Genomic DNA, 18,231 nt, shown 5'->3' with positions numbered 1-18,231 from the left:
ATGGCCTTGAGCAAGTCGCTCTACCTGTCTGTAACTTAATCCCCTCCTCTGTCACAAGGATGGAAGTGAGGATTAGAGTCAATGCACCCAAAGTCCTTGAATGTCACCTGGCATGTCCTGACCATTGCATACATGTTAGCTAACGTGACACAATAATGAACCATGGAGTGATTTTAAGCAGGGAACTGACCTGAAAGTTGTTCAGGAAGACCATCCTCCCAGCGACATGGAGGGTGAGGCTTAGACAAGGCTGTCACCATCATCCGGGAGAGCAATGATGTCTGAGAAAGGCAGGAGCAAGGGGACCGGCAAGAGCAGAGGGCATTTCAAAAGATGTAAGCAATAGAATCACCAGGGCCTGATGACTAAGGAGCTGGGCTGTGAGGGGCGAGGCTGTGCATTTCCGATGACTCCGGAGCTTCTAGTTTGAGTAGCTGGGGATGAACAGTGAGCTCATTCACAGAGATGGAGAAAACAGAAAAAAGAGAAATCTCAAAGGATATGTCTTTGGACAAATTCAGTGTACAGTACTTGTGTGTTTTTTTGCTTGTTTGTTTTTGAGACGGAGTCTTGCTCTGTCACCCAGGCTGGAGTGCAGTGGTGCGATCTTGGCTCACTGCAACCTCTGCCTCTCGGGTTCAAGCGATTCTCCTGCCTCAGCCTCTCAAGTAGCTAGGATTACAGGCACACACCACCACGCAAGCTAATTTTTCTTTGTTTGTTTGTTTGTTTTAGTAGAGACAGGGTTTTACCATGTTGGCCAGGATGGTCTCGATCTCCTGACCTCGTGATCCACCTGCCTCGGCCTCCCAAAGTGCTGGGATTACAGGCATGAGCCACTGCTCCTGGCCAGTTGTGGGGTTTAAATCAGGTCTTCTGCCATCAAATCCAGCACTCTTCTCTTCTTCCCACAGCCACTAGAATTATGCCTTTGCCATGAGGTGAGGTGGCATGTTGTTCTTTGGGGTCTAATGTCACGAGGAGGCCACTTCTGCAGCACATCCAGCCCTGGTGGGCAGCCCGAGGGCAGGGGCAGCTGAAGGTGGAAACATATGGAAAATGAATGCCCATGGTCTAGACAGAGAGAAAGTTATAAGGCACTGACAGGTTGCGGAAACCAGCTATGGTCAGAACGCTGCTTGGAGCAGATCAGTGTAGCTACTAGGAATCTCAGGTAGGCTGGGCGCGGTGGCTCCCGCCTGTAATCCCAGCACTTTGGGAGGCCAAGGAGGGGGATTGCTCGAGGTCAGACATCAGATTACCCTGGACAACATGGTGAAACCCTGTCTCTACGAATTTTTTTTTTTTTTTTTTTTAGATGGAGTCTCACTCTGTAGCCCAAGCTGCAGTGCAGTGGCACGATCTCGGTTCACTGCAACTTCTGCCTCCGGGGCCCAAGCAATTCTCCTGCCTCAGCCTCCCAAGTAGCTGGGACTACAGGGATACACTACCACGCCCAGCTAATTTTTTGTATTTTAGTAGAGATGGGGTTTCACCATGTCGCCCAGGGTGGTCTCAAACTCCTGAGCTCTGGTGATCTGCCTGCCTCGGCCTCCCAAAGTGCTGAGATTATAGGCATGCGCCACCGTGCCCAGCTGAAAAAATTTTAAAAATGATTTACCCAAGGCTGACTCGCCAGTGACGGGCACAGGTGCCTGGTGCATGGCAGCAGGTGTTCAATACAAGTTTGTGGCTGAAACAAATAGAATTAAAAAGGCACAAGTGGACTTAGGGTACGGAGGATGTCACGGGTTTGTCACATGTCCGCTTTCTCACTGGACGTCCCATCAAAATCGCTCAGCCCTGTGTCTGTCCCTCCCCTCTCCCAGTGACATCCAGTTCATTTGATAGATGAGCCCTGTGGCTCTGTCCTCATGCATTCGTTCAGCCATGTAGAGCCCTTGCTCCCATGTTCAGTGCAGGCCAGCCAGTATCCCAGGGGAGCCCACGTAGGGCCAGCCAGCATAGCCATCAACCCCATTTTCTTCCACTGGAAACCAACCCTTTATTTTGTTTACTCTGTCTCAGTTATTTTTCTGCCTTAAGATTCTTTTCCTGGACGACGGTAAAGTCCATGAGGGATGTAAACATGAAAGTCTTTCTTTTCTTTTCTTTCTTTTTTTTTTTTTTAGATGGAGTTTCGCTCTTGTTGACCAGGCTGGAGTGCAATGGTGCGATCTCAGCTCACCGCAAACTCCGCCTCCCGGGTTCAAGCAATTCTCATGTCTCAGCCTCCTGAATAGCTGGGATTACTGGTGCCCACCACCATGCCCAGCTAATTGTTGTATTTTCAGTAGAGACAAGGTTTCACCATGTTGGCCAGGCTGGTCTTAAACTCCTGACCTCAGGTGATGCACCTAGCTTGGCCTCCCAAAGTGCTGGGATTACAGGCATGAGCCACTGCACCCGGCCTTTTTTTATTTTTTTGAGACAAAGTCCCACTCTGTCACCCAGGCCGGAGTGCAGTTGCGCAATCTCGGCTCACTGCAACCTCTGCCTCCTGGGTCCAAGTGATTCTCCTGCCTCAGCCTCTTGAGTAACTGGGATTACAGGTTCATGCCACCACGCCTGGGTAATTTTTGTATTTTTAGTAGAGATGGGGTTTTGCCATATTGGCCAAGCTGGTCTAGAACTCCTGGCCTCAACTGATCCACCCACCTCAGCCTCCCAAAGTGCTGAGATTACAGGCATGAGCCACTGTGCCCAACTGAAAGTCTTTCTTTTTTTAAATAGACATGGGGGTCTCGCTATGTTGCCCAGGCTTATCTCCAACCCCGGCCTCAAGTGATCCTCCTGCCTCGGGCTCCCAGAGGGCTGGGATTCCAGGCTTGAGCCACTTTGCCTAGCTAACATAACAGTCTTGTAAGAGGGGAGCTTCAGGTAGGTATGGGCTGGGTTCTAGGTCTAGTGATGGTTCCCATTAGACAAACATTAAACAATGCCAGAAGGCTGACAGCAAAGAGTTGATGGTTCCTAACAAAGGCAACATTAGGAACACATCTCCAAGGGGACTGAGCTCTAATGGCCATGTTGGTGCTGATTTCATTAGTGGTCCCATTTCTGGGAACCCATTTCCTCCCCTACATGGAGTATGATGTGTGTCTTCCTAGAGATGCAGGATTAGCTGTGGAGCTTTTCAGATACCCGCCCTTCTCCCCCTCCGCTGTGGAAGGTGATTGAATTTGGCCTTGCTGTTTTTAATTTTTTTTTTTTTTTTGAGATGGAGTCTCGCTCTGTTACCCAGGCTGTAGTGCAGTGGTGCAATCTCGGCTCACTGCAAGATCTGCCTTCCAGGTTCACGCCATTCTCCTGCCTCAGCCTCTCTGAGTAGCTGGGACTACAGGCGCCCGCCACCACGCCCGGCTAATTTTTTTTGTATTTTTAGTAGAGACGAGATTTCACCGTGGTCTCGATCTCCTGACCTCGTGATCCGCCCACCTCTGCCTCCCAAAGTGCTGGGATTATAAGCGTGAGCCACCATGCCCGGCCGCTGTTTTTAACTTTTAAATTTTTATTTTATTTTATTTTATATGTATTTTTTTTGGAGGACTGAGTCTTGCTCTGTCACCCCAGCTGGAGTATAGTGGCGTGGTCTCGGCTCACTGCAACCTCTGCCTCCCGGGTTCAAGTGATTCTCCTGCCTCAGCCTCCTGAGTTGCTGGGATTACAGATGCCCGCCACCATGCCCGGCTAATTTGTTTATTTTTATTTTTAATAGAGACAGGGTTTCACCGTGTTGGCCAGGCTGGTCTCGAACTCCTAACCTCAGGTGATCTGCCTGCCTCAGCCTCCCAAAGTGCAGGGGTTCCAGGCATGAGCCACCGCAGGAAGGCGATTGACTTTAAAGGGCTCTGGGACCCGCGGCCCCAGGAGTTTGTGTTTGGCTTGGCAGTGAGCATCAGCTGGAAGCAGTGCATCAGGTAAGGTGTTCTCTGGTCGCTGTCAGCGTGACCCACACGTCTGTGTGTCACCCTGATGGGTATTCCAGTCATTATGAGCCCTTTTTGCCTGACATTTAGATCAAAACTCCCCCATTGATCCTCTCTTCCTCCTTGCCCCCACCCATGCTTCAACCCTGAGGACCGGGGCCCTAACGTCCCTGGAGCAGGTGCCAGGACCTCCTTGACACAGCCCTTGGTCCTTGGAACCCTGACTGTTAGGATAAGCCTTCCCAGCAGCAGATCGCCAGACACAGACATTGGAAAGGCCACTCCAAGACTGTCCCATCCAGGGCCCTAACTACAAGCTCTGCTTCTGGAGACATTTGCCAGGTGCCAAAAACATCTCCGGTGCTCCGTCCAGGAGCAGCCAATGGAAAGGGCAGCCCAGCCCCCTCCTCCTCTCCCCCAGTGGTATCCCAGCCTCCTGCCTCTCTCTTCCCTCCCCCGCCTTCCTTCCTCTCGCCTGGGCTGCCTGCCTCAGAAGTGGGGACCCAAAGGGTGCAGGACGCCTGGTCTGCCTTGTGGGTCCTGGACGGAGCCCCTACCTCTGCAAAGATGACTTGGAGACAGGCCGTCCTGCTGTCTTGCTTCTCCGCCGTGGTGCTCCTGTCTAGTGAGTACAGGAGGGTCAAGGCGGAGGGTGTTAGTTACATGGTAAGGGAGACTTACCATGCACAGGTAAGGCTGCTCAGGTGATGCAGGTAGAAAGGAGTATGCTTATTGTTAACATGTGTGTATGTGTGTGTCGTGTGCATGTAGGACACAATGCAATACAGAAAAATAATAATAATAATAATAAACAGTAAAGAAAGAAACAAAATAGAAAAAAAAAACCCAAGCCAGCTTGCTTGGTGGGTTCCTGGGGAGATTGGCTCTGCAGCTGGTACGTGAGAAACCACAGGCCCCCTGCCAGGCCCTGGCAGGACGCTTAGCCTGGAAAGAGGGATGGGGACTCAGCTCAGGGTCTGGGCTCCCCTCTGATGCTGCATCCTCACTCTGTGCCCTTGTCCTGCAGTGCTGAGAGAGGGAACCAGTGTATCTGTGGGCACCATGCAGATGGCGGGAGAAGAGGCGAGTGAAGGTGAGTGCAGGGGCCACCCACGGGGCAGGGCAGGGCAGGTGCAGCCAGCGAAGCAGCAGCCCCGGCACCCCCACACTGCTGGTGACAGGCCTCTCCTGGGTTTCAGATGCAAAACAGAAGATTTTCATGCAGGAATCAGATGCCTCGAATTTCCTCAAGAGGCGCGGCAAGCGGTCCCCCAAGTCCCGAGATGAGGTCAATGGTAAGGATGCTGGAGGGACCCCCCTCCCCGTCCATCACCACCTCTGCTCACACCCCCCGGCTCCTCCTCTCCCACAGTCAGCCGGGCAGCAGGATGCAGCCGGGCACGAAGGGCTCACCCCAGGGTATCAAAGGGACTGCAGCTCTGAGTGAGAAATTACACCCTATTTCCTGACTGTAGGTCGTATATTGGATTGAATACTTTGTCAGGGTTAGGAGGCCCCACCTCTGCAAAGATGACTTGGAGACAGGTCCTCTTGTCCTCCTTTTGGCCATGATGCTACATTAAACACACCTAACAGGGATAAGATGCATTGGATTTCAGAAAGGTGTAGGGAGGGAAATCTATGTTCTGGTCTGGAGGCGACCCACACATCAGTGTGTGCTTTGCGGGTACTGGTCCAGCACACCTTCTGTATAAGAGCAACAGCATCGCACATGGGGAAGGCACAGGACACTGGGTGCTGAGAAATGTGGGTCTGGGGACAGCTGTGCTGCTAAGTGGCCTTGGCTACTTCCTCCCTCTGGTCCTAATTTCCTTATTTATAAGCCTCTGAAAGAGCTGTGTTCAGCCAGCAGAGTTTTTTTTTTTTTTTAAGTTTTCATTTTCAACACATTGGGGTGAGCCTGTCTGTTGCACAGCCTGCTGTAGGGCCTGTGGAGCCCCGGCTTCATGGTCCTCATGCCCTTCACCTGCCAACCCCTGAGGGCATTTGAGTTTCTACCCCTGAACCTGCTTCTTCCAAGACGCTGAGCTCAGACCGTATCGCCCGAGTCTCTGGCTCGAGTCTTTCCTCCTCGTGCCTGTGGGTGAATGAACTCTTTGTATTCTTCAGGGCACTCAGCAAGGTGACTTGCTTGGTAAAAATAATAGGACTGTTTTCAAATGATGGGAAGAACAGAGATAGAAATGCTTGGAGATGAAATTTCTTTTTTTTAAAAAAATTGAATAAGTATAACCGTGCTAGGAAAACCTCCAGGCCTCATACAACCTGAGATTTAAAAGTTGGCCAATGTCAAGAAGCACTGAAAGGTTGGGAGGGGGACTGGACTGTTTTTGATTAAAATGGGAGAAGCAATCTTCTGGCAGACTTCCAGGGGAAACGGGCATGATTTTAGGCCAGGCAAATAGCTTCTGTCCTCTTTTTTTTTTTTTTTTTTTTTTTGAGATGGAGTCTCACTCTCTCGCCCAGGCTGGAGTGCAGTGGCAGGATCTTGGCTCATTGCAACCTCCACCTCCCAGGTTCAGGTAATACTCCTGCTTCAGCCTCCCAAGTAGCTGGAATTACAGATGCCTGCCACCACGCCTGGCTAATTTTTGTATTTTTGTAGAGACAGAATTTTGCCATGATGGCCAGGCTGGTTTCGAACTCCTGAACTCAGGTGACCCCCCTGCCTCGGCCTCTTAGAGTGCTGAGATTACAGGCATGAGCCACCGCGCATGGCCTCTTCTGTCCTCTTAAGTTGACTCCAAACAATGAGCTACACCATTTAGCCTGAAGTGCCTCACCTCGGACAGAAGCTCAGTGTGTCAATTAGTCATGGGAGGTGCAGGACAGCCTGGTGAACACCCAGGATTGTGCATGAATGCATCTGCTGTCACCCAGTCAACTCCTGTGGATGGCAGGAGGGCAGTGTCCAGTGATGCCTCAGGTTGGATAAAGGGCAGGTGACAGACACTTCAGCCAACTTGAATTTGGAACCAGGAGACAGGCATCTGACACCTCTAAGCCTCTGGGATAAAGGTGAAGTTACTTTAGGGTGAAAAGAGAGTGTGATGAATGCATGTTCTTGAGAAGAAACGTACACAATGCACAGAATGACACATAGTATAAAATTACTATCTTGAACTGAGGATTAAATTGTTCTTATTCATTACGTCAAAACTCTAATTTGTGACACCTCTGAAAAGACCACTTGGGAAGATTGTTTGCTGTCCTGAGTACACAGGGGACAGAGGACGCTTCTTTAGGAATAGGCAGTGACTTACTAAGTATCTGCTTCCTAAACCCTAAGCCCCCGCACCTCCCACAACGGCTTTCTGGCGCTTGGAGCAACATCAGGACCCACAGTGGGTGGGAAGAGGGAAGCTGAGCCAGCAGTGGCGTGTGGGAACCTGGTACCCTAGCTCTGCCCCAACCTGCTATGTGACCTCTGTTAGGTCATGCACATCTCTGAGCCTGAATCCCCTCTGAGAAATGTGTGGATGCCGAGTGAGAGGTGGGGCATGGGTATGGATGGGATAACCAACCCCTTCTGCCAGACTCAAGTTTCCTGCAACTAAGTAGGTCACGGCAGACGTTTGGGAAGAAACATTCCAGACGTCTGGAATCTGCACTAAGCCCAGTTCACAGCTAACTTGATTTTTAATCTGAGTTAAGTAATAGAAAAGTAACAGAAATAACTAGTATTTATATAATTCATTAATTAATGTAAGCGTCTTACTTCCAAGAAGGATTTGAGATGGTTTGTTTGTTTGTTTATTTATTTATTTTAAGACAGAGTCTCGCTCTGTTGCCCAGGCTGGAGTGCAGTGGCGTGATCTCAACCTCCACCTCCCCGGTTCAAGCAATTCTCCTGCCTCACCCTCCCAAGTAGCTGGAATTATAGGCACCTGCCACCACGCCTGGCTAATTGTTGTATTTTTAGTAGAGAAGGGGTTTTGCCATGTTGGCCAGGCTGGGCTTGAACTCCTGACCTCAAGCAATCCGCCCGCCTCGGCCTCTCAAAGTGCTGGGATTACAGGCGTGAGCCGCCGCGCCCGGCCTGAGATGGTTTCCAATATTATCATTTTGCAAAGACTTTTCCTTGTTTCTCCCAGCACCTCTGTAACGTGGGTAGGGGGTAGGGAACCATGACTTTCCCCAGCTTCTCTGCTTCCTTCAGCACCCCCCAGCCTCCTCTTGCACATCAGAGTTGATGGGGCAAAAAAACGGTACCTCCGTCTCCCCCATTTGGTGTGAGGGGAATCCCACTGTGAGACCGTGAGGCGTGCTGAGGGACTGGTTCTTCCTGCCCTAGACGTGGCCTCCCTGGCTTCATGGTTTCTCCAGTTGAAGCTCGTGTTGGGGGAAATACCTTGAAAGTAGAGAGCTTTACATAGTTTCCTCCAGACAACCGGGAATTTTTATTCCAACAGCTGTAATGCTTGGTAAACTTGTCTTATGTCTTTCTCCTTATTGAACTATAGGTCTCTTAAGCAGAGGGAAGGATTTTATTTTATTTTGTTTTTGAGACAGGGTCTCGCTCTGTTGCCTAAGGTGGAGTGCAGCAGTACAATCATAGCTTACTGCAGCCTTGAACTCCTGGCCTCAAGCAACCCTCCTGCTTCAGACTCCCTAGTAGCTAAGCTCACAGGCGTGAGCCACCGTATCTGGCTGGAAGGACGGAATCTTTCTTATTCGGCTTTTTAATTCCAGTGCTTAGCCTACGTCCTGGCCGTGATAAGAGCTGGAAAATGTTGAATGGCTGTGAGATTAAGTTGGATTATTCCTTTACGGAATTCGTTTCTGATTATGGGATTTCTGGTTTCCAAGTGGCCTGGTATACTTGGATATGCCACCAACTTTATAATCAGAGCTAAATCACTTTACTCTTTGGGGCCTCTGTCTTCTCATTTGCAAATGAGGCAGCTGGATCAGATAATCACCTTCAAGTTTTAAAGTCTGTGTCAGGAGTAAATCATTTCAGGGAAGTCTCCAACCACAATCCCCCACAAACCACTCATCCCCCAACCAGATGACTTCTCAGATGAACTGTGCTCCCCTAAGTGTGTGCCCCTAAGTGTCCTCATTCTTGAGGGGCAACTCTTGCTTCTTTTCCTTTCACAGCGGAAAACAGGCAGAAGCTTCGGGTTGATGAGCTGCGGAGAGAATATTACGAGGAACAAAGGAATGAATTTGAGAACTTCGTGGAGGAACAAAATGATGGTAAGAGCTCTTCAGCCAGTGTCTTCAGGGAGGTGGAGCGTTGGGGAGAAATCACATGGTTTGCTTTCTCTTCTTCTACCCAACTTTTTTTTTTTTTCTTTTTTTGAGACGAAGTCTTGCTCTGTTGCCCAGGCTGGAATGCAGTGGTGTGATCTTGGCTCACTGCAACCTCCTCCTCCCAAGTTCAAGCGATTCTCCTGCCTCAACCTCCGGAGTAGCTGGGATTACAGATGCCCCTAGCTAATTTTTGTATATTTAGTAAAGACAGGGCTTTGCCATGTTGGCCAGGCTGGTATTGAACTTTTAATTGGAGGAGGGAGGAAAGGGAAGGTCTACTTTCAATTCATATCCAGGAGAGCCTCGAAAAGAAGGGAGGGCCGGGCGCAGTCGCTCATGCCTGTAATCCCAGCACTTTGGGAGGCTGAGGCGGGTAGATCACCTGAGGTCAGGAGTTTGAGACCAACCTGGCCAACATGGCGAAACCCCATCTCTACTGAAAATACAAAAATTAGCTGGGTGTGGTGGCGGGCACCTGTAACCCCAGCTACTCGGGAGGCTGAGGTTGGAGAATCGCTTGAACTTGGGAGGCAGAAGTTGCAGTGAGTGGAGATTGTGCCACTTCACTCCAGCCTGGGCAACAAGAGTGAAACTCCATATCAAAAAAATAAAATAAAATAAAATAAAAAGAAGGGAGAAAAATGGCTACACAGAACTTGAGAAGGTGTGGAAGGGGACAGAATACCCTTATTCCCATTGGCTTGGGGGCTGTGGGGATGGGGCAACTGTTTGCTGACTGTGTGGATATAAAACTCCTTTCCCTCCCTCCTCCTATTTGGGCATCACCGCACTGGTCTGTGTTCTCCATCTAAGCACCAAAACTTAGGCTTAGCTCTGGCAGGATCATATTGGGCAGATTCCACACTCACTCGCAGGTGCCTTATATTCACGTCAATGTCCTGGCTCCAGGTCCTACTCTATCCTGGAAAATCAAGGCCTTCATTGACCTATTCAGTGTACTCAGCATCTTTACTGACTGGCAGAAGCAAATCAGGAAAACTGAACTCAGAAAACAGCTTGCCTTCTACCCTCTCACCCCACCTGCAGCATCAACATCTATAGCCTATCTTCAGGCTCCAACTCATCCAAAAGCATCAGATCACCTGGAAATTTTTATATGGTTTTCTTGTGGCCTTATGCTTCTCCTATTTGTATCCTCTTCTCTAAGCCTTGGTCTTTTCCTTACTAGCAAAAAATAGAGAGTAGGAAAGGCCCAGGGAGGCCAGGAGTTTTGAGGGGCTGAGGTGGGTGGATCACTTGAGGTCAGGAGTTTGAGACTAGCCTAGCGAATGTGGCGAAACCCCGTCTCTACTAAAAATAACTAAAAATTAGCCAGGCGTGATGGTGCACACCTGTAGTCTCAGCTACTTGGGAGGCTGAGGCAGGTGAATTGCTTGAAACTTGGAGGTGGAGCTTGCAGTGAGCCAAGATCCCACCACCGCACTCCAGCCTAGGCAACAGAGCAAGACTCTGTCTCAAAAAAAAAAAAAAAAGAAAAGGCCCAGACCAGAGAGCTTAGTGTCTCTGGCCAGGCAATCCGCACCCCTCAACCCCTTGGCAGACAGGGTTCCTGTCTGCTCTTAGAAAGTGCTGGCTGTGCCAGGGCTCAGTGGAGGATGGTGCGGCTGGGGACACGGGTAGAGGATGCTCTGTCTTTGAGCCACAGCCTTCCACGGAGTGGGATTTAATTTTGCTGTGAAGTACCCTCAAGGGTCACCCACAGCAAACATCCTTAGGACCGTTTAAGGGGGATCACACCAGCATACCAGAGAGTGTGTGTGTGTGTGTGTGTGTGTGTGTATGTATTTCTTTTCCTTTTTTTTTTTTTTTTTTTTTTGAGACAGTCTCATTCTGTTGCCCAGGCTGGAGTGCAGTGGCATGATCTCAGCTCACTGCAACCTCCCGCCACAAGTTCAAGCGATTCTCCTGTCTCAGCCTCCCAAGTAGCTGGGATTACAGGTGTGCACCACTATGCCCAGCTAATTTTTGTATTTTGGGTAGAGATGGGGATTTACTATGTTGGCCAGGCTGGTCACAAACTCCTGACCTCAAGTAATCTGCCCATGTCAGTCTCCCAAAGTGCTGGGATTATAGGCGTGGGCCATCACACCTAGCCCTGTTTATTTATTTGGTCTTTCTCCAAATTTCAAGATTGTAATGCTCCTGAAGAAAATCACCTGGTACCTCCTGGGTGCACGTGAACTTGGACGTGAGGCCCCAGTTTAGGTCGCCTTTGTGGGAGAGAGTCAGCTCTTTCAGTTCTCCTGGCTGCTTGCTCTGATGGACTGGGGAGGCAGCACCCTCAGAAGGCATCTCCTAGTAAAAAGGAAACCACCCCTGGGTCAGGTGCTGCAGGCTGTGCCCATTGCCCTGCAGGTGCACCTGGCTGAGGCCTGCAAACAGGTGCTGGGCTTGGATCCTGGCAAATCAAACTTTCTTAGGAACATACTGGGAAAACTTCAGGCAGTCACAGCTTGGAAGCACACACTTCTGCTAGAGATGTGTTTATCTTGGTGGGCAGCTTGGGGAGAAGCACTTAAAAGTTGAGAATGTGGCCTTCAAAATTCCTTCAGTGTGATTTTGACTCATACTATTAAAATAGCATTTTATTTTGAGCAGTTTTAAATGTTTTAGGTCCAAAGCTCTAGCATGTAGATGGAAAAACATTCACTGTTTTCCCTTTCTTGATGAATTCAGGATGCAGGGTTGGGCGCCTGCAGGTCCTCTTACAGGATAGGAAGACAGGAGACCCTAGGTCTCACCCACACAGATGGAGAAAACACAGGCCTTTGGGGAATGCAGTTCCAGGAGCTGTTGTCCTTGAGCCCTTGCTCTGCCAGGCACTGTAAGTGGCCACCTAATCCTCACGAACTGCCTCTGAGACAGGTCTTGTAATTTCCAGCTCATGTTTCAAAAATTGAGGCTCAGGCTGGGCACCGTGGCTTACACGTGTAATCCCAGCACTTTGGGAGGCCAAAGTGGGAGCATTGCTTGAAGCCAGGAGTTCAAGACCAGCTTGGGCAACTAAGCGAGGCCCTGTCTCTACAAAAGAAAAAAAATTTTTCAATTAAAAAACATAAGCTGGGCATGGTGGCATGTGCCTGTAGTCCCAGCTACACTGGAGGCTGAGGCAGGGGGATGGCTTCAGCCCAGGAGTTCGAGACCAGCTTGAGCAACATAGAAAATGAGAAAATTAACTTGGCTGGTGGCATGTACCTGTAGTCCCAGCTACTTGGGTGGTTGAGAGAGGATCACTTGACCCTGGGGAGTTCAAGGCTAGAGTGACTATGATCATGCCACTGCACTCCAGCCTGGGCAACAGAGCAAGACCCTGTCTCAAAAAAAAAAAAATCCACAACAAAAATAAAAAACTGAGGCTTAGAAAGGATACATGTATACCCAGGGAGACGAGGCTAGTAGATAGCCCTAGCATTAGAACCCCAAGGCTTATTTGCCAGCAAAGCTCCTGTTCTTGTAAATCAAGGATGAGCAAATGCATGGAGGTCTTGGAGAGCTTCTGTGGTCCAGGAATTGGCCCCCGGATGGAGTGAGTGAGAAAGATAAAGCGGAGTAGCCCGCAGGGGGTCTCCCCAGAGCTCCATCAAGGCAGGGGTCACAAGGTAGAGCAGGCCTGGCCTCCGGAGGATGAGTTTTGGAAAAGGTGGAAATCATTTCAATCTTCTTTCCTCTCCGTTGCCTGTGGCTCACAATGTTGCACAGGGTTCTGCTTGCCTGAAACCATCCCTGGGGTGGTGCTCAAGGCGTCTGACTTCCAAGCCCTCCCCCGAGGCCCCTGACATGCCTGTCAGTCAGGACCCTGGTTTCAGCTAGCTGTCCTATCTAACCGAGTCACCTATTCTTTTTTTTTTTTTTTTTTTTTTTTGAGATGGAATCTCGCTCTATCGCCAGGCTGGAGTGCAGTGGTGCCATCTCGGCTCAATGAAACCTCCTCCTCCGGGGTTCAAGTGATTCTCCTGCCTCAGCCTCCTGAGTAGCTGGGACTACAGGTGCCCGCCACCACGCCCCGCTAATTTTTGTATTTTTAGTAGAGACAGGGTTTCACCATGTTGGCCAGGCTGGTCTTGAACTCCTGACTTCAGGTGATCCGCCCACCTCGGCCTCCCACAGTGCTGGGATTACAGGCGTGAGCCCCGCCCCCACCCCGAGTCACCTATTCTAAGGGTTACTGATAGCAGTTGGATATTCGACATCTCCCCAAAGTACTTACTTCATAAAAGGAATGCCCACCGGGACTACAAGCCTGTAGTCCCAGGACTTTGGGAGGCCAAGGAATTTAGCCCTGGCAACATAACGAGACCTTGTCTCTATTAAAAATTAGCCGGGCATGGTGGTGCATGCCTGTAGTCCCAGCAACTTGGGAGGCTGAGGCTGAAGAATCACTTGAGTCCAGGAGGCTGCAGTGAGCTATGATTGTGCCACTGCACTTCTGCTTGGGCAACAGGATGAGAACTTGTCTCGAAAACAAAAACAACAAAAAAAGGGATGCTGAATCAACTTCTACGTCAAAACCACACTCTCAGGGTTGGCAAAGAGTAGCTCGTCTACTGGGCTTGAGAAATGCCCGAAAGAGCTGAAGATGAACACAAAAAGCTCCGGCCTGGGCCTGGCTCTGTGAGCTCCAGGCTGCCCCTGGGCTATCAAGTACCTAATGGGATTTTCAGCACCAAGGGGAGGGCCAGCTCTGAGCCCACATAGCAAGGAAACACTTCTGGCAGCCGTGGTGCCTCAACATGCCTTGGTCACTGGGCCCTGCACCTAGCTGGGCCGAGGTGAGACTAGGCCTGAGCAAGCGGCTCTCACAGGTGCTAAGGACCAAAGCAACGTCTCCATTCCTCACACCCTGAAGCCACCAGGCGGTCCTGTTGGCCATTGCCACAGAGGATGCCAGTTTCACTTTCGCTAGTACCAAAATCAGGTTCATGGGCTTCTTGGTGAGGTCCACATTTGAGAAAACAGAGGTAAGAAAGACATCTTGGTTCTTTAATTCTTGGCATCATTTTCTGTTAGGATTTCCCATCCTTCCAACATCTTTGACAAATGCATCTTAAAAATGTGATAAAACACACACAACATAAAACTTGCCATTTAAACTCTTCTTTCTTTTCTTTCTTTTCCTTTCTTTTTCTTTCTCTTTCTTTTTTTTTTCTCTCTTTCTTTCTTCTCTTTCTTTACTTTCTCTTTCCCTCCCTCCCTCCCCGCCGCTTCCTTTCTTTCTTTTTTAGATGGGTTTTGCTCTGTTGCCCAGGTTGGAGTGCAGTGGTGTGATGATAGCTCACTGCAGCCTCAACCTCCTGGGCTCGAGCAATCCTCCCACATCAGCCTCCCAAGTAGTTGGGACTATAGGCACGTGCTATCACACCTGGCTAATATTTTTTTATTTTTTGTAGAGACGATGTCTTGCTAACGCTGCTCAGGCTGGTCTCAAACTCCTGGCTTCAAGCGATCCTACCAGCTTGGCCTCCCAAAGTGCTGGGATTACAGGTGTGAGCCACCATGCCCAGCATAAACTATTTTTAAGCATACGATTCAGCAGCATTTACTACATTCACTGTGCAACAGTCACTGCTATTTCCAAACCCTTGCATAGCCTCATACAGAAACTGCATTCATAAAGCAGTAACTCGCCATTCCTCCCTCCCGGAAGCCTCTGGCAACCTCTTTTTTTTTTTGTCTCTGTAAATTTGCCCATTCTAGGCTAGGTGCAGTGGCTCACGCCTGTAATACTAGTGCTTTGGAAGGCCGAGGCGGTTCGATCACTTGAGGTCAGGAGTTCAAGACCAGCCTGGCCATCAGGGTGAAACCCCATCTCTACTAAAAATATAAAAATTAGCCAGGCGTGGTGGCATGCACCTGTAATCCCAGCTATTCCAGGTGGAGGCAGGAGAATCGCTTGATCCTGGGAGGCGGAGGTTACAGTGAGCCGAGATCACGCCACTGCACCCCAGCCTGGGTGACAGAGCGAGAGTCAAAACAACAAAAACAAAAACAAAAACTTGCCCATTCTAGACATGTCATCTAAGTGGAATCATACACTATTCATCTTTTTGAGTCTGGGCTTATTTCACTTAGCAGAATATTTTTAAGGTTTGTCCATGTTGTAGAATGTGCCAGAACTTCATTCCTTTTTATGGCGAAATTTTACACATACACACCACATTTTGTTTATCCATTTCTTTGTTGATGGACACTGGGGTTGTTTCCACCTCTTGGCTGTTGTGACTAGTGCTGCTACGAACATTCATGTACAAGTATCCGTTTGTGTGTCCCTGTTTTCAATTCTTTTGGGCATTTTCTTTTTTTCTTTCTTTTGTGTTTTTTTTTTTTGGAGACAGGATCTCACTCTGTCGCCCAGGCTGGAGTGCAGTGGCATGATCTCAGCTCACTGCATCCTCCACCTCCCAGGTTCAAGTGATTCTCATACTTCAGCCTCCTGAGTAGCTGGGATTACAGGTGTGTGTCACCATGCCTGGCTAATTTTTGTATTTTTTAGTAGAGACAGGGTTTCACCATGTTGGCCAAGTTAGTCTAGAATTCCTGACCTTGGGTGATCAGCCAGCCTCAGCCTCCCAAAGTGCTGGGATTATAGGCATGAACCATCCCGCCCGGCCAATCACAGCACTTTGGGAGGCTGAGACAGGAGGATTGCTTGAGACTAGGAGTTGGAGACCAGCCTGGACAATACAGTGAAATTCCACCTCCATAAAAAAATTAAAAAATTAGCCAGGCGTGGTGGCAAAGGAGGCTGAAGTGGGAGGATTGCCTGAGCCCTGGGAGGTTGAAGCCGCGGTGAGTCCTGATCACGCCACTGCACTCCAGCCTGGGTGACAGACTGAGACCCTGTCTCAAAACAAAACAAAACAAGAAAGAAAGAAAAAAAAAGAAAATTAATTCAGAACAGTATAGAGGAAAAAAACCTCCAAGTCGACAATGATTTCCTTCATGTTTTCAAGGCATGGTTTGTAGTCCCTTATTTTTCTTGCATGTCCTTCCAGTAGTCCATTCCTGCTACTGTGTTGTTACTTTTTCGTCTTGTGTCTTGGTTGTTAAGTCTTTGAAACAGGGCTGCATAAGCCTCTGCCCTCCTACACTGGCTGGGCAGGCAGAAGAGCCTGAGATGCCCGGCCCTGGTCTACACCTGCCTGTGACCTTCGCCCATCTGGGCCTGACTTATACACAAGGCCTGTCAGCTCACATACTCTGGATCCTCACCAGTCCTGGCCTTCTCTCACCAGGGCTCACAAACACTCTCAGTGCAGGTCACCACAGGGCAGGGGTTCGGCTGATGGCTGCTGGGCTCAGTGGCAGGTCAGAGGCCCCCTGTCCTAACAGGTGGCTTTGTCTTTCCTCCCCAGAGCAGGAAGAGAGGAGCCGGGAGGCTGTGGAGCAGTGGCGCCAGTGGCACTATGACGGCCTGCACCCATCCTATCTCTACAACCGCCACCACACCTGATCCCATCCTGAAGCCGGCCAAGAAGACGAAGCTTGTAGCACCATTGGCATCCCCGTGTTCCAGCAATCCTTCCCATGCAAACCGGCCCTTCGGAGGGTCTCAGCTTGGGGTCTGCAGTGGCCAGCAGCCCTGGAAAAGACGCATGCCTTTCCTTCCAGTGTATGAAAGTGTCCTGACTTTCACCTCTTTGCAGACCATCTTCTGAGGTGAGCAACTGCCTGCAGGGCCTCCTAGCACCAAACCTACAGTGGCTTCCCCTGGCTTCGTTCCCAAGCAAAAGAATCAGTCAAGAATCACATGTTTGCTTATGGCTTACAAATAAAAACGCTGAATCAACCATGTGTATTATCTTCTCAAATCTCCGACCGAGGGGTGTCATGCTGTCTTCCCTGAGCGATGATGTGATTCTTGCTGACTTGGGTGTTTGAAAGCTTGAACTTGAGGAGCATTGCTCAGTCTTCTCAATATGTCCCATATGCCACCGAATATGCTAGAGTTGACTCACCCAGTCGTCTATCAGTGTGATCGATTTCTGGACATGAAACGTTGGGTCATAACATATATATATATATATATATATATATATATATATATATATGCGTGTGTGTATGTGTGTGTGTGTATATATATATATGTACACTTTTTTTTTTTTTTTTTTTTTGAGACAGGGTCTCACTCTGTCACCCAGGCTGCAGTGCAGTGGCAAGATCATGGCTCACTGCAGCCCCGACCTTCCAGGCTTAGGTGATCCTCCCACTTCATTCTCCCAAGTATCTGGGACTACAGGCATGTACCACCACGCACAGCTAGTTTTTGTATTTTCAGGAGAGACGGGGTCTTGCCATGTTGTCCAGGCCGATCTTGAACACCTGAGCTCAAGCAATCCACTCACCTTGGCCTTCCAAAGTGCTGGATTACAGGTGAGCCACTGCACCCAGCCGACTTCTACATATTTTAAACTGGCTAAATCGAATTTCTCTTTGAAGAGGTCGCGTGCTTCCTATCGCTGGGTATCTTTGCTGATCCTTTCTGAAAGCAAGTAAACTTAAGACCAGAAAAGTCCTGGGCAGGGGACAGGGGTGCTTGAAATATACACTATTCATGGTGTCTTTTCAGATGGCAAATCTCACTTCCAGCTCCATTAAATTTAACCAAGTCAGACTTAACCAGGTTCCTAGTGCAGACCCTAGCTATGTGATCGATGTACTTCTACCACCTACCCCAATGCCTTTGGGCCTGGCTAAACAGAAAGGCTGTTTAGGAACCCGCAGCTCTCCACAAACCTCCTTGAAAGTGACACACAGCTTTTAGTAAGCAGTGTTCTAGCAGTGGAAGAGACTGGTATACAGAAAAACTTTAAGGCCAGGTGTGGTGGCTCATACCTGTAATCCCAGTGTTTTGGGAAGCTGAGGCAGGAGGATTGTTTGAGGCCAGGAGTTTGAGGGTGCAGTGAGCTATGATCAGGCCACTACATTCCCGTCTGTCAGACAGAGTGAGACCCTATCTAAAAAAAAAAAAAAAAGAAAAAGAAAAAATGAAATTTGAGAACAA

General features: G+C 49.3%; 1 protein-coding gene across 2 annotated transcripts; it reads left to right on the top strand.

The window, feature by feature from the left end:
* The first annotated feature begins 780 nt into the window (after positions 1 to 780).
* UCMA (upper zone of growth plate and cartilage matrix associated) lies at positions 781 to 17,017 on the top strand. Of its 2 annotated transcripts, XM_003827824.5 has the most exons (5): positions 781 to 4,554; positions 4,957 to 5,022; positions 5,129 to 5,224; positions 9,054 to 9,152; positions 16,583 to 17,017. In XM_003827824.5, exons 1-5 carry the CDS (start codon positions 4,497 to 4,499, stop codon positions 16,678 to 16,680), a joined length of 417 nt encoding a protein of 138 aa, XP_003827872.1. In that variant the 5' UTR covers positions 781 to 4,496; the 3' UTR covers positions 16,681 to 17,017. The 2 variants fall into 2 exon arrangements, with proteins under 2 accessions (XP_003827872.1, XP_034785865.1); XM_034929974.3 differs by lacking the exon at positions 16,583 to 17,017 and having other exon boundaries at positions 820 to 4,554; positions 9,054 to 10,708.
* The last annotated feature ends 1,214 nt before the right edge of the window (positions 17,018 to 18,231 follow it).

The sequence above is a fragment of the Pan paniscus genome, chromosome 8 (genome assembly GCF_029289425.2).
Source record: "Pan paniscus chromosome 8, NHGRI_mPanPan1-v2.0_pri, whole genome shotgun sequence".
Lineage (NCBI taxonomy): Eukaryota > Metazoa > Chordata > Mammalia > Primates > Hominidae > Pan > Pan paniscus.
Note: the sequence above shows the minus strand (reverse complement) of the source record. Positions and strands in the feature narration are given on the sequence as shown.

What these genes read in the sequence shown, in the direction of transcription:
- UCMA (XM_034929974.3), top strand. Translation starts at nt 4,497, where the DNA reads ATGACTTGGAGACAGGCCGTCCTGCTGTCTTGCTTCTCCGCCGTGGTG. An exon ending in GGGAGAAGAGGCGAGTGAAG is followed by an intron (nt 5,023 to 5,128) that starts GTGAGTGCAGGG and finishes CCTGGGTTTCAG; the next exon opens with ATGCAAAACAGAAGATTTTC. An exon ending in GTCCCGAGATGAGGTCAATG is followed by an intron (nt 5,225 to 9,053) that starts GTAAGGATGCTG and finishes TTCCTTTCACAG; the next exon opens with CGGAAAACAGGCAGAAGCTT.